This window comes from Somniosus microcephalus, chromosome 19 (assembly GCF_052327205.1).
Source record: "Somniosus microcephalus isolate GS21.2 chromosome 19, FLI_Smic_1.0, whole genome shotgun sequence".
Lineage (NCBI taxonomy): Eukaryota > Metazoa > Chordata > Chondrichthyes > Squaliformes > Somniosidae > Somniosus > Somniosus microcephalus.
The window spans coordinates 55,160,910-55,175,369 of NC_141005.1; the positions used below are offsets into that span (position 1 = coordinate 55,160,910).

The 14,460-nt window shown below is 44.8% G+C and overlaps 1 protein-coding gene across 1 annotated transcript; it reads left to right on the forward strand.

Annotated features, from left to right (window-relative positions):
• Positions 1-133: 133 nt before the first annotated feature.
• Positions 134-12,466, forward strand: hspb8 (heat shock protein family B (small) member 8). The gene is made up of 3 exons (XM_085961801.1): positions 134-631; positions 2,419-2,482; positions 11,983-12,466. Exons 1-3 carry the CDS (start codon positions 223-225, stop codon positions 12,152-12,154), a joined length of 645 nt encoding a protein of 214 aa, XP_085817927.1. The 5' UTR covers positions 134-222; the 3' UTR covers positions 12,155-12,466.
• The last annotated feature ends 1,994 nt before the right edge of the window (positions 12,467-14,460 follow it).

Sequence of the window (14,460 nt, forward strand, 5' to 3'; positions counted from 1 at the left end):
CTAAACTTGGTCAGTATACGTAAGAGGGCCTGATTCTCCCGCGGGGCACGTCGGATTCCTTTCAATTGCTCATAGATCAGATTATACAGATGATGACAACTGGCGCTTGCCTCCCCTCCAGCGAACTATAAAGACCGGGGCACAGAACTAAAAGGGGGAGGGAAAAAAAAACTTCTTGTGAAGCAAGTGTGTGTGTGAATCGAGAAGCGGCTGAGAAGAAGCATGGCTGAGAGTCAGGTCCCATTCTCCTGCCAGATCCCCGGGAGGCACAGGAGCACCAGGGACCCTTTCCGAGAGCCCGGCTTGTCTTCTCGATTCTTGGACGACGAGTTCGGGATGTCGGCTTTCCCCGACCACTTCACGGCCGACTGGCCCGACTGGGCGAGGCCCAGACTGACCTCGACCTGGCCCGGACCTCTCAGGTCGTCCTTCAACGGGCCGGGTCGGGAGGTTCAGGCCACTTACAGCCCGGCGCCACCCCAGTACACGGCTCGCTACACCGGTTACCCCGAGCCCAAGAACCCGCCCAGCCTCACCCCTGGCGAACCCTGGAAGGTCTGTGTCAACGTGCAGAGCTTCGCTCCCGAGGAGCTCACGATCAGAACCAAGGATGGATTCGTGGAGATATCAGGTAGGTTGGGAGAGGGGGCAGAATCCCCCAGCAGATAGGCGAAGCCAGAGCAAATGAGTATCAGGGTGAGCGAGGGGGGAGAGCTGACTCAACCGAAAATGCTGGAAAAACTCAGCAGGCCAGGCAACATCCTGGAGAGAAAATAGAGTCAACGTTTCGAGTCAAACTCTTTGTCAAGACTGGAAAGGCACAGGAAATGAAATAGATTGAGAGGCCAGGCTGGGAGAGAACAAAAGAGAAATGAAGAGACATTAAGAGGTATTCAAAACAAGACAAGATGGTGATAGGACTAGTGGAGACAAAAGACGTCTCTAGATTAGGTGTGAAATGTGCTGGCAGAATGGGAGACAGCTGCCATGTGGGAGAGAAATAAAAGAAAAGAAAAAAAGGGGTGGGGAAAAGGCAAAACAAAGGTGGGGATAAAAAATAAGTAAAAATGTAATGGGGGCCGAGGTTATGATCTGAAATTGTTGAACTCGATATTGAGTCCGGAAGGCTGTAAAGTGCCTAATCGGAAGACGAGGTGCTGTTCCTCGAGTTTACGGTGAGCTTCCGTGGAACAATGCAAGAGGCCGCGGATGGTGAGGTCCGAGTGGGAATGGAGCGGTGAATTAAAATGACAGGCGACCGGAAGCTCGGGGTCATCCTTACGGACTGAACGGAGGTGTTCCGCAAAGCGGTCACCCAATCTGCATTTGGTCTCCCCAATGTAGAGGAGACCGCATCGTGAGCAGCGAATACAGTATACTAGATTGCAAAAAGTACAAGTAAATCGCTGATTCACCTGGAAGGGGTGTTTGGGGCCCTGGACAGTGGGAAGGGGGGAGGTATAAGGGCATGTGTTGCATCTCCTGCGCTTGCACGGGAAGGTGCCGGGTGAATCGAGCTGACTCAACCAATGGGTTAACTGGGCAGAATGGATCAAAGCACAATTGGAAGAGGATCTAAGTGCTAATGATGATTCCAGATGAAGGGGTTACTCCTGAGACGTTAACTTGTCACATTGCTCTCCCCAAATGCTGTTCCTGGCTTGCTGGGTGTTGCCAGCATTTCTTTTTGGTTTGGACTATTCATGGTGGCATGCATTATTGGTTGAGGTTACTGCATGTTATGAAATTCACTGGCCACAAACATACAAATTGTAAAGCAAGATTGCACATTGCCCAGGGCGCAGTTTGAGGATTAGTTTTCATTGGGATATTTTCAGTTTGAATACATTTAAACTTGCCAAAATAAAGTAAAAATATTTGCCACTTGACATATCTGCACGCTGAGGTTATATTGACCCATTGCCAGAAAACACAAGGGACATGTAAAGAACATTTTAAGATATATAAACAGAAAATGCTGGTAATACTCAGCAGGTCAGGCAGCGTCTGTGGAGAGAGAAAACAGTTAACGTTTCGACAGAATGTAACAGATATGGTTGAGCTTACAGGCATGCATACTGTGATATTAAAAAGGTGTTCTGTGCATTTAAGGAGTGGCTTATATTTTCCAAGTTGAAATGTGGATGGGGTTTATCAGAATGGCGGTGTAGATCCTGTTCCAATGACCAAGGGTTCTGGGGCTGCAGATAAGGACAGGTCTAGACCCCAGTAGACACCATAGTGACAGTGGAACAGGTGGGAAGTTGGCCAAGCGACAGCAAAACCCACTGAGAGCACTGGAAGAAATCTCGAACTCCTGACCTTGTACAGGTCCCAGTGAGTGTCGTAAATCAGACTTCAGATCAGATACCATTTGATTTTCTTCCCTGACAACTTTTCTCTTTGCATCGTTTTAAGGAAACCACGAAGAAAAACAAGAAGAAGGAGGAATAGTCTCAAAAAACTTCACCAAAAAAATCCAGTAAGTAGCAGCCACGGTTTATCGCCAGGAGGGAATTTTTAAAAAAAAAAGGAACGGTTTAATGGGCATAGCTAGGTGTTAATAGCTTTGATTTTTCAAGTGTGAAACTTTCGTTTTCATTGTCGGTCACTTGGTATAAACCGAGTAGGAAACGCCGAGAGAGCGAGTTCATGGACTTGTGCGAGAGGAAAGCCGAGCACTTACCTTATTTGGTGAAGGAGTCGCCCTGATTATCAACAGGGAAAATCGCGTAGGTTTTAACAAATGGCGGTCATTGTTGTGCCCTCCGAGCCCGAACTTCAGTGTCGCAACACGGAGACATCGGGCCTTTTATTGCACTTGTCCCATCTACTTGACTGTCCTTCTAAAATGCCGCCGGATGCCAGGCTGGGAGAGCTAGAGTACTGGAGGCATCGGCTTTCACCAAATCGAAAGGCCCCTTTCTGGTCCTTAACTCTAATTAACGTTGACATTGTTAATGTTTTCCATACCCATGTTGGCAATTTGGGCTGGGTTGAAATAGGAGATAACTTGTATGTAGTTCTTCTGTCATGGGTGACTTCTTAAAGTCAAAATGTGTGATTGTCACTCCTAAAGTCTGAGACTTGGCAGAGTTGAGGTAGTCATCTAAAATATTTGTGCCAGTTATCTTGGGGAGGACAACTTGTATATATCATGGATATCAAATGGACATGGGATATGATCTGTATCCCGCCAATGGGTTGATCTAATAACTCACCACATTGATGTATTATCACTGCCTTGTGCCTGATACATAGAGAGAGAGAGAGAGAGAGAGATCATTACTCAGGACTCATCATGTGCTGTACTTATTTTATACATTAGGTCACTAGTTAAAATAATTAATTTTAAATTTAAATGAGCACTAAATTTACATGTGTATCCTGACTGCTTCTGGATGTCATAATGACACCATGCCCATGAAATGCAGTGCAGTTTATATCTTGACGTTGTATGTCTAAATAAAAAACGTTTGTTAAACTTTTCTTCTCTAAGACAATGTTCATTTAACAAAAAAATTTTGCTTTTCTCTGTTTCAACAGCTAAATAATGAACTGCCATTATATTGCAAACCCCATTTTACTAGAACCATTTCAATATATAAAATAAAACATTAGGCCGACTCCATCAAGACACTTAAACAATTGCTTCCATTTTAAACCTTTACATTCTAATTAATATACAGCAAACTTTGTGTTATCCGGCACCGACGGGACTGAGTTGTTGCCGTTCCATCAAAACTGCCGGACAAACCAGCGCTAATGTTGAAGCATACGGTTCAGCGCCGTATCTGGCAACAAACACTGTTGCTTAGCAACAGCTTCTAAACAGTCGGCTGTACCTTGGAAGCATCTCTGTAGCTTAGCAACAGCTTCAGAGAGACTTTGCAGAGCCTGACTGTTGGGGAAAAAAAAGCCACGAGAAGAAAAAAAACCTAACAAAACGGCTCCTGATTTTTGCCGGTGGATCGAGCATTCCGGACAATTAACCTCCGGATAAACCAAAGTTTCCTGTACCTGTTAATCTCTGGAGAACAATGTTTATTAAAGGGACACTGTCTTCATGAAAAAGTGTTTGACAAACTGTTTTTGTTCATGAGAAGAGACAGGAGAGCCATGTGTACTGGAGGCAGCATCAGCTTTCTCAAAGCCTAAATGTCCCTTTCTGGGCCTTAACTCTAATTAACGTTGACATTGTTAATGGTTTCCATACCCATGTTGGCAATTAAGGCTAGGTTGAAATAGGAGTTAACTTGTATGTAATTCCTCTGTCCCCTATTTAAATACTGGCTTCTCGATGTATCACAAGTATTTTTTTTTTAATTTCCCATTTAACTTACTGTATATTCTCTGGCTGTGAAATTTTGCAGGGGGTTCTCCCAGTATTCGTTGGGGGGGGAGCGGTTCTGTCAGTCTCTTGCCTGGTTTGCAGAAGACCAAGAGAACCTCTGCAGAATTTAAAGGTCTCTATTTCAACAGCTATACAATGAAATGGACCCAGTGATATGCAATAAACAAAGTATATCATTTTGGGGCCTGTCTGCTTCTGAACACGGACATCAGCGTAATCACTCTGACTATCAAAATGGACCAACTGATTGATCATACTGAGACTGGTATTAAGATGCGAACAGAAAATACTGCTTTGAACACACCCAGTGACAGCAACTGCTAGTCTTCTATTTAATGCATTCTTTCACAGAATATATTCATTCATTAAAGTTCCAGATGTGAGGCTGTGAAACAAGATTGAAGATCATGAAATAAATGGGAATTTACCTGGCTCAGCAATAGTAAGGAGAAGGTGACATTAAATAGAGAGAGTTGCTCAGTGTTTTATTCTGGGTCCCCTGTTCTCACACCGTTCATGAATAATATGGAGGAGGGTACTTCTGCCACTGTTGTAACATTTGATACGACACCGAGCTGACAAGTCAAATGGAAATTAATGGCATTCAAAAGGATTTGGATCGATTACGCACACAGTCTAAAGAATGGTAGATGGATTTTAAGGTGTATATAATTATGAAATATATTGAGACGTGCATGATGAAAGGGTTTATATTTGCAAAAATGGAATGGATCTGGGTGTGACACTAACCATTCACTCCAAGTATCCAATGAATGTGAAGCTATTCTCACTGAGGTTAATGCAGAGCATTTGATTATAACTGAGAGTTCCTTTTCAAGCTTATTATTCAGGTCATATTTAAAAGAAAGAAAGACTTGCATTTATATAGTGCATTTCACAACCTCAGCACATCCCAAAGTGCTTTATAGCCAATGAAATATTTTTTGAAGTGGAGTCACTGTTGTACTGTAGGGAATGCAGCAGCCAATTTGCACACAGCAAGCTCCCACAAACAGCAATGTGATAAATGATCAGATTATCAGTTTTTAGTGATCAGTGTTTTTTTTTTACTGATGTTGATTGGGGGATAAATATTGGCCAGGACACCGGGGACAACTCCCCTGCTCGTCTTCAAAATAGCGCCATGAGATCTTTTACATCCACCTCAGAGAGCAGACAGGACCACGGTTTAATGTCTCATCTGAAAGACTGCACTTTTTTTAAAATTCATTGATGGGATGTGGGCGTCGCTGGCTAGGCCTGCATTTAGTGCCCATCCCTAATTGCCCTTGAGAAGATGGTGGTGAGCCGCCTTCTTGAACCACTGCAGTCCATATGGTGTAGGTACACCCACAATGCTGTTAGGAAGGGAGTTCCAGGATTTTGGCCCAGCGACAGTGAAGGAACGGCGATACAGGTCCAAGTCAGGATGGTGTGTGGCATGGAGGGGAACTTTGTGTAGGTGGTGATGTTCCCATGCGTCTGCTGCCCATGTCCTTCTAAGTGGTAGAGGTCGCGGGTTTGGAAGGTGCTGTTGAAGGAGCTTTGGCGAGTTGCTGCAGTGCATCTTGTAGATGGTACACTCTGCAGCCACAGTGCGCCGGTGGTGGAGGGAGTGAATGTTGAAGGTGGTGGATGGAGTGCCAATCAAGCGGGCTGCTTTATCCTGAATGGTGTCGAGCTTCTTGAGTGTTGTTGGAGCTGCACTCATCCAGGCAAGTGGAGAGTATTCCATCACATTCCTGACTTGTGCCTTGTAGATGGTGGAAAGGCTTTGGGGAGTCAGGAGGTGAGACATTCGCCGCAGAATTCCCAGCCTCTGGCCTGCTCTTGTAGCCACAGTATTTATATGGCTGGTCCAGTTCAGTTTCTGATCAATGGTAACCCCCAGGATGTTGATAGTGGGTGATTCAGCGATGGTAATGCCATTGAATGTCAAGGGGAGATGGTTAGAGTCTCGCTTGTTGGAGATGGTCATTGCCTGGCACTTGTGTGGTGCGAATGCTACTTGCCACTTGTCAGCCCAAGTCTGAATGTTGTCCAGGTCTTGCTGCATATGGACACGGACTGCGTCAGTATCTGATGAGTCTCGAATGGTGCTGAACAGTGTACAATCATCAGCGAACATCCCCACTTCTGACCTTATGATGGAGGGAAGGTCATTGATGAAACAGCTGAAGATGGTTGGGCCTAGGACACGGCCCTGAGGAACTCCTGCAGTGATGTCATGTGATTGAGATGAATGACCTCCAACAACCACAGCCAACTTCCTTTGTGCTAGGTATGATTCCAACCAATGGCGAGTTTTCCCCTTGATTCCCATTGACTTCAGTTTTGCTAGGGCTCCTTGATGCCACACTCGATCAAATGCTGCCTTGATGTCAAGGGCAGTCACTCTCACCTCACCTCTTGCGTTCAGTTCTTTTGTCCATGTTTGGACCAAGGCTGTAATGAGGTCAGGAGCTGAGTGGCCCTGGCGGAACCCAAACTGGGCGTCAGTTAGCAGGTTATTGCTGAGTAAGTGCCGCTTGATAGCACTGTCGACGACACCTTCCATCACTTTGCTGATGATTGAGAGTAGACTGATGGGACGGTAATTGGCCGGATCGGATTTGTCCTGCTTTTTGTAGACAGGACATACTTGGGCAATTTTCCACATTGCCGGGTAGATGCCAGTGTTGTAGCTGTACTGGAACAGCTTGGCTAGGGGCGCAGCTAGTTCTGGAGCACAAGTCTTCAGTACTATTGCCGGAATGTTGTCAGGGCCCATAGCCTTTGCAGTATCCAGTGTCTTCAGCCGTTTCTTGACATCACGTGGAGTGAATTGAATGGGCTGAAGACTAGCATCTGTGATGTTGGGGGCCTCAGGAGGAGGCCGAGATGGATCATCCACTCGGCACTTCTGGCTGAAGATAGTTGCAAATGCTTCAGCCTTGTCTTTTGCACTCACGTGCTGGGCTCCACCATCATTGAGGATGGGGATATTTTTGGAGCCTCCTCCTCCTGTTAACTGTTTAATTGTCCACCACCACTCTCACGACTGGATGTGGCAGGACTGCAGAGCTTTGATTTGATCACATGGTTGTGAGATCGCTTAGCTCTGTCTATCACATGTTGCTTCCGTTGTTTGGCATGCAAGTAGTCCTGTGTTGTAGCCTCACCAGGTTGACACCTCATTTTTCGGTATGCCTGGTGCTGTTCCCGGCATGCTCTCCTGCTCCGTGGTATACAGTCGGGAGGGAGTAGCCCTGGGAGTCCTCAACATTGACTCAGGACCCCATGAGGTCTCATGGCATCAAGTCAAACATGAGCAAGGAAACCTCTTGCTAATTACCACCTACCGCCCTCCCTCAGCTGATGAATCAGTACTCCTTCGTGTTGAACACCAATTGGAAGAAGCACTGAGTAGCAAGGGCACGAAGTGTCTTCTGGGTGGGGGACTTCAATGTCCATCACCAAGAGTGGCTCGGTAGCACCACAACAACTGACCGAGCTGGCCGAGTCCTAAAGGACATAGCTGCCAGACTGGGTCTGCGACAGGTGGTGAGGGAACCAACAAGAGGGAAAAACCTACTTGATCTCGTCCTCACCAATCTACCTGTTGCAGATGCATCTGTCCACGACAGCATTGGTAGAAGTGACCACCGCACAATCCTTGTGGAGACGAAGTCCCGTCTTCATGTTGAGGATACCCTCCACCGTGTTGTGTGGCACTACCACCGTGCTAAATGGGACAGATTTCGAACAGATCTGGCAACTCAAAACTGGGCATCCATGAGGCGCTGTGGGCCATCAGCAGCAGCAGAATTGTATTCAACCACAATCTGTAACCTCATGGCCCGGCATATCCCTCACTCTACCATTACCATCAAGCCGGGAGATCAACCCTGGTTTAACTTCTGACAGTGCAGCACTCCCTCAGCACTGCACTGGAGTGTCGGGTTAGATTTTTGGACTTAAGTCTCTTCAGTGGGACCATGAACCCACAACCTTCTGACTCAGAGATGAGAGTGATACCAACTGAACCACAGCTGGCACATTTGTCATTCTGGGCACCGTACTCTCAAAACATTAGAATTGGTTCATAGGATGATTCTGGAACCGAAGTCTCCACAGCTCCTTCTGTACTTTGAGTAGCTTTGTTACTGTAATATGAGTACTGGATGTATGAACTTTAAAATAAACTTACAAAAAAGTCTAACTCAGGAAGACTGGAATTTCTCGAACTGCCAGCAGTTAGAGGGTTAACCCATTGGTAGTTCTCACTGGGTTGCTACGGATAACATGACTGGCTTGCTTGCCCTGCTTGCATCAAATCACTGATTCATTTTCATTTCTTAATAAATACCTACACTGGGATTGTTTACAAAGAATAGCCCGGAAATTCCAGGGGGTTCTTCATGTATCCCACAGTAACTCTCTGGCAGGAGACTATTGGAACCCCCCACTCGCCACAAAAAAAGGGCAGAAACCAGAAGAGCCCCCACAGAATTTCAGGATCAATGGGGTCGATTTTCCTGGAGCCGTCAGGCGGGGTTTCAGGCGTGTGGGGGGGGGAAATCCTGAATTCGGGGGTCCCGACACCATCCCACCCAAAACCCCACTCCACGCAAGTTTCAGAGGCGGCGGGTATCCACCCCGCACTGGGACCCGCCGACCCCAGGCGGGAAGGGATTAGTGCCAATTAACTGCCTGCTAATGGGCAGTTTTTAGCCTAATCCCTATTTTGAGGGGTGTCGTGTGGGATTCCCGACGGCTCCAAACCACGCCAGGTTAGAGCAGGCGGGCCGTCGGGTTGAAGGACTTGGAGGAGTCACGATGTCGGTGTTCGGGTGAGTGATGGGTGCATGAGTGCAAAGGTAAGTGTGTTTGGTGTGTGTAAAGAACTTTTACTTACCTGTACTTACCTTAACAGCCTTTCTTCCTGTAGGCGTCGGGAGCGCATCACTCAGCCGGCACTTAAAGCTGAATGGCTGCGATCTGTGAAAAGTGACAGCCTTCAGCTTTGAGTGCTGCTGAGAGTTCTAACTGAGTCTGTGCAGAAGGACTCGTGTTAGAACTCAGACTGTCAGTGTTTGGCAGCTTCAAACAGCTGTGAAACACTGATATTTCATCTGTCAAGAACTCTTGACAGATGAAATTGCAGTCTGTGATGTCACCTGTTGCCGGGTGGCCCTTAATTGGCCTGCTGAGCCCGCTGGGCGGGCTCAACAAGGTCAATCAAGGGAAAATCGCGCGGATTGGCCGGACGTCGATGTAGGCGGTCTGAAACCTGAAAGTTGTAGTTCCACCTTCTTCCTGACAGCTTTGGGAAAATCGACCCCAATGTGTTTGTGATTTATTTTAAGCATAGAAAATACCACCTTACCTGTAACTTTGAGTGAAATCCTTAAGTCTTGTTACATTGCCACTTTACTGTGTTTGCAATTTGTAAAAAAAAAAATAGTACTGGAGAAATTAGTGGGACTGAAAGCCGATAAATCCCCAGGACCTGATGACCTACATCCTAGGGTTTTGAAAGAGGTGGCTACAGAGATAGTGGATGCATTGGTTGTCATTTTCCAAAATTCCATAGATTCTAGAATTGTTCCCGCGGATTGGAAGATAGCAAATGTAACTCCACTATTTAAGAAAGGAGGGAGAGAGAAAACGGGGAACTACAGACCAGTTAGCCTGACATCAGTAGTAAGGAAAATGCTAGAATCTATTATTATGGATGTGGTAACAGGGCACTTGGAAAATAATAATAGGATTGGGCAGAGTCAACACAGATTTATGAAAGGGAAATTGTGTTTGACAAATCTGTTAGAGTTTTTTGAGGTTGTAACTAGCAGAATAGATAAGGGGGAACCAGTGGATGTGGTGTATTTGGATTTTCAGAAGGTATTCAATAAGGTGCCACACAAGAGGTTATTAAACAAAATTAGAGCTCATGGAATTGGGAGTAATATACTAGCATGGATTGAGGATTGGTTAACGGACAGAAAACAGAGTAGGAATAAACAGGTCATTTTCAGGTTGGCAGGCTGTAACTAGTGGGCTGCTGCAAGGATCAGTGCTTGGGCCCCAGCTATTCACAATCTACTGTACATCAATAATTTGGATGAGGGAACCAAATGTAATAATATATCCAAGTTTGCTGATGATACAAAGCTAGGTGGGAATGTAAGTTGTGAGGAGGAGGCAAAAAGGCTTCAAGGGGATATAGACAGGCTAAGTGAGTGGGCAAGAACATGGCAAATGGAATATAATGTGGAGAAATGTGAAGTTATCCATTTTGGTAGCAAAAATAGAAAAGCAGAGCATTTTTTAAATGGTGAGAGATTGGGAAATGTTGGTGTTCAGCGGGACCTGGGTGTCCTTGTACACAAATCACTGGAAGTTAACATGCAGGTACAGCAAGCAATTAGGAAAGCAAATGGTATGTTGGCCTTTATTACAAGAGGATTTGAGTATGAGAGTAAAGATGTCTTACTGCAATTATATAGGGCCCTGGTGAGACCACACCTGGAGTATTGTGTACAGTTTTGGACTCCTTACCTAAGGAAGGATATACTTGACATAGAGGGAGTGCAACAAAGGTTCCCCAGACTGGTTCCTGGGATGGGGGGGATTGTCCTATGAGGAGAGATTGAGTAGACTAGGCCTATATTCTCTCGAGTTTAGAAGAATGAGAGGTGATCTCATTGAAACTTACAAAATTCTTACAGGGCTGGGGAGTCTAGAACCAGGGGTCACAGTCTCAAAATAAGGGGTCGGCCATTTAGGACTGAGATGAGGAGAAATTTCTTCCCTCAAAGGGTAATGAATCTTTGGAATTCTCTACCCCGGAGGGCTGTGAAGGCTCAGCCGCTGAGTATATTCAAGACAGAGATCGATAGATTTTTGAATATTAAGGGAATCAAGAGATATGGGGATAGTGCAGGAAAGTGGAGATGAGGTAGCAGATCAGCCATGATCTTATTGAATGGCGGAGCAGGCTCAAAGGGCCAAATGGCCTACTCCTGCTCCTATTTCTTATGTTCTTAAAGCAAGAGTCAGTGGCTCAGTTGGTAGCACCCTTTGCCTCTGAGTCACCGAAGGTTGTGAATTCATAATCCCACTCCAGAGCCTTGAACATAAAGATCTCGGCTGACACTCCAGCGCAATACTGAGTGAGTGCACAAATTGGCTGCTGTGTTTCCTACATTACAACAGTGACTACACTTCATTGGCTGTAAAGCAACTTTGGGATGTCTGGTGGTCGTGAAAGGCATTGTGTAATACCAGTCTTTCTTTCTTATTGTTTCTAATTGCAGTTGATCACTTGGTGTCCTCTCACTGCTGGCTGCTGTTGCATGGCCAATTCACTAGACAGCCTTGTCTATCCAGCTCATATATTAACTTTACTTAAGATATTTTTGTACTAGGAATACAATTTTTAAGTTTAATCTGCTATTTTTCATGCCCAGACTATTTTACATGACATTGCACAAAATGCAATTGAAACACTAGACTCGACAACAAAATTTATATTCTGAATGTATTAAACGTTAAACTGTGAAGCACTGAACCTACAATTGGGTCAGGGTTGCAGGTTTTGGTCTGAAAGCCTTGCTCAATATTGTGTCATTTCTCTGCTTCTCTAGGTTGCCCATCGAAGTCGACCCCGTGACAGTTTTTGCGTCCTTGTCTCCTGAAGGAGTCTTAATCATTGAAGCCCCCCCTGTAAGACCACCTTGCTATTTCTATGGCGATGACAGCATGAGCATTGATGCAGAAGAAAATGGATTGAGAGGCCAGGAACAAACTGTTTCTTAATCCTAACCGACTATGAAATTACCTGTCAAATATAAAACCTGCTGTAAAAACAGGGTTATTACTTTTATAAGAGGCAACAAGGACTGTATATAAATCATTGTTTGTTTACTTTGATACTTATAGATAGTCTTATGGAAGATATTGATCTGTTTTGGTCTATTTTGTATATGAGAAGAAGGCTGTATATTGATTTTTTTTTGCACAATAGCATGTATTTTATATGCTAGATATAGCAGAGTGGTTCAATATTGATCCTTCTGTAAAGTGCCTTTAATTGTTGCTTTTGAATAAAATCTAGATTGGAAAATCTTATTTTGTTCCTGTGACAAAATTCTGTGATTCCTTTGCACTTATTGTTATTAAAAAAAAGGGGGAACAGGTGGTGCACCGGGTCAGACACTGGACTGACAGACACAGGGTGACTGGACTCCAAATCCAGACTGATGGAATGAAAGCCTCCTCTGTCTGTGGCTGTAAAGGTCCTACGTAAAATGAGCTTGAACAGTTTCAATTTCGATCCTAGTGAGCAGGGGCCCAGAGAACAAAACCACCCTTAATTCAGCATTAATTAGCACTAATTTGGCCACAGGATGATTGCTTTACAATATGGAAAAATGTCACACTGGTGCAGTAGGGGGCACTCTTCTAGGGCTGGGGTACATTTATATAGAGCCTTTAACGCAGAAAAATGTCCCAAGGCACTTCACAGAAGCATAATCATACACCTATTGATCCTGAGCCAACCACGAGATAATAAAAGACGACTGACCAAAGTCAAAGAGGTGGGTTTTAAGGAGGGTCTTAAAGGGGGAGAATGAGGTGGAGAGGTTTAGGGAGGGAATTCCAGAGTGTGGGGCCTAGATGACTAAAGGCTCAATCTAAATATAAATTTAAAATATTACTGTACTTGATTTTGTGGTCTGAACACCGCCACTTTTGCCACCTCTCCCTCCCCCCACATCCCCCCCCCCCCCCCCCCCCCCATTCTTGCCCAATACTGTGATTCTGTAATAACAACAGAAAACGCTGGAAAAACTCAGCAGGCCAGGGCAGCATCCGTGAAGAGAGAAACAGAGTCAACGTTTCAGGTCGATGACCTTTCTTTGATTCTGTAGCCTGATAGTCTCCCATCCCTGCTGCTATATATATATGTAAAAAAAAAGGAGCAACTAGAAGATTGAGACAGAGGCAGTCTGCTCACTGTTTGAGGTAGAATAATCTAGGAGCAACATCCCTCAAGAGATTCACTAATGGCCAACCAGGTGATTGTTGTTGGGTTTGAAGGAGATGGTGATAAGGTAGTTAGATGAGGTTGATCTATCAAAAAAGAATGCTTTTTTGATCCCAGTGGCCTTTTTCTGTTCCTAAAGGTTATTAAATCCTGAGAGAATCAGTTTTTTTAGATTTGTTTATTCTTGGGATGTGGACAACACCAGCAAGGCAACATTTATTAGCCATTGCTAGCTGCCTTGAGGGCACGAAAATTCAACCATGTAGTTTGAGATTGGAGTAATAGGTAAGGCAGCGTCCTCAGTGAACCAGTTGGGTGTTTAATGACAATTCAGAAGCTTTCATGGTCATTTTCTGATGCTAACTCACAAATGACTTATTTATTGAATTTGATTTCATAATTTGCCATGGTAGTATGTGAACTCACACCTCTGGTTGCTAATCTAGTATCAGAACCACTAGACTACCATACCCTTTAAAATGCACTGTGCAATATTAGTAACATGTAATAACACATAAATAAATAATTTCTTTGACCACTATTCTAATGAAGGTTAACCCATGGGTTAAAGTCTTGCCAAAAAGCAGACAACGGTATTTACTGTGAACGTGTTGACACTTTTATTCCTAATACCTCACAGTGTGATTTTGACCCATTTATCTGAAATGTATAAAGTGAAGTTCTAAGAAGATCAACCCAGAATCTGGCATTCACTACCAGAGGGAGTAGTTGAGGCGAATAGCATAGATGTATTTAAGGGGAAGCTAGATAAACACGAGGGAGAAAGGAATAGAAGGATACGTTGATGGGGTTAGATGTAGATGGGTGGAGGAGGCTCGAGTGGAGCATAAATAGTGGCATGGACCTGTTGGTGTGCTGTAAATAAATACTTTGTAACGTTGTAAAACCCTATAGTGACAACGAGGAAAAATATCACTGAACGGGGAAAAAAAATCAGCCATGGATTTCCACGTGTGATTGATGCCTGCTGGGAAAGCGTCTGGTTTGTGGGCACTGGGTGAGCACTGGATTGTGCTTGGCTATGATGCCACCATGGTCGGAAAGCCTGCCAACA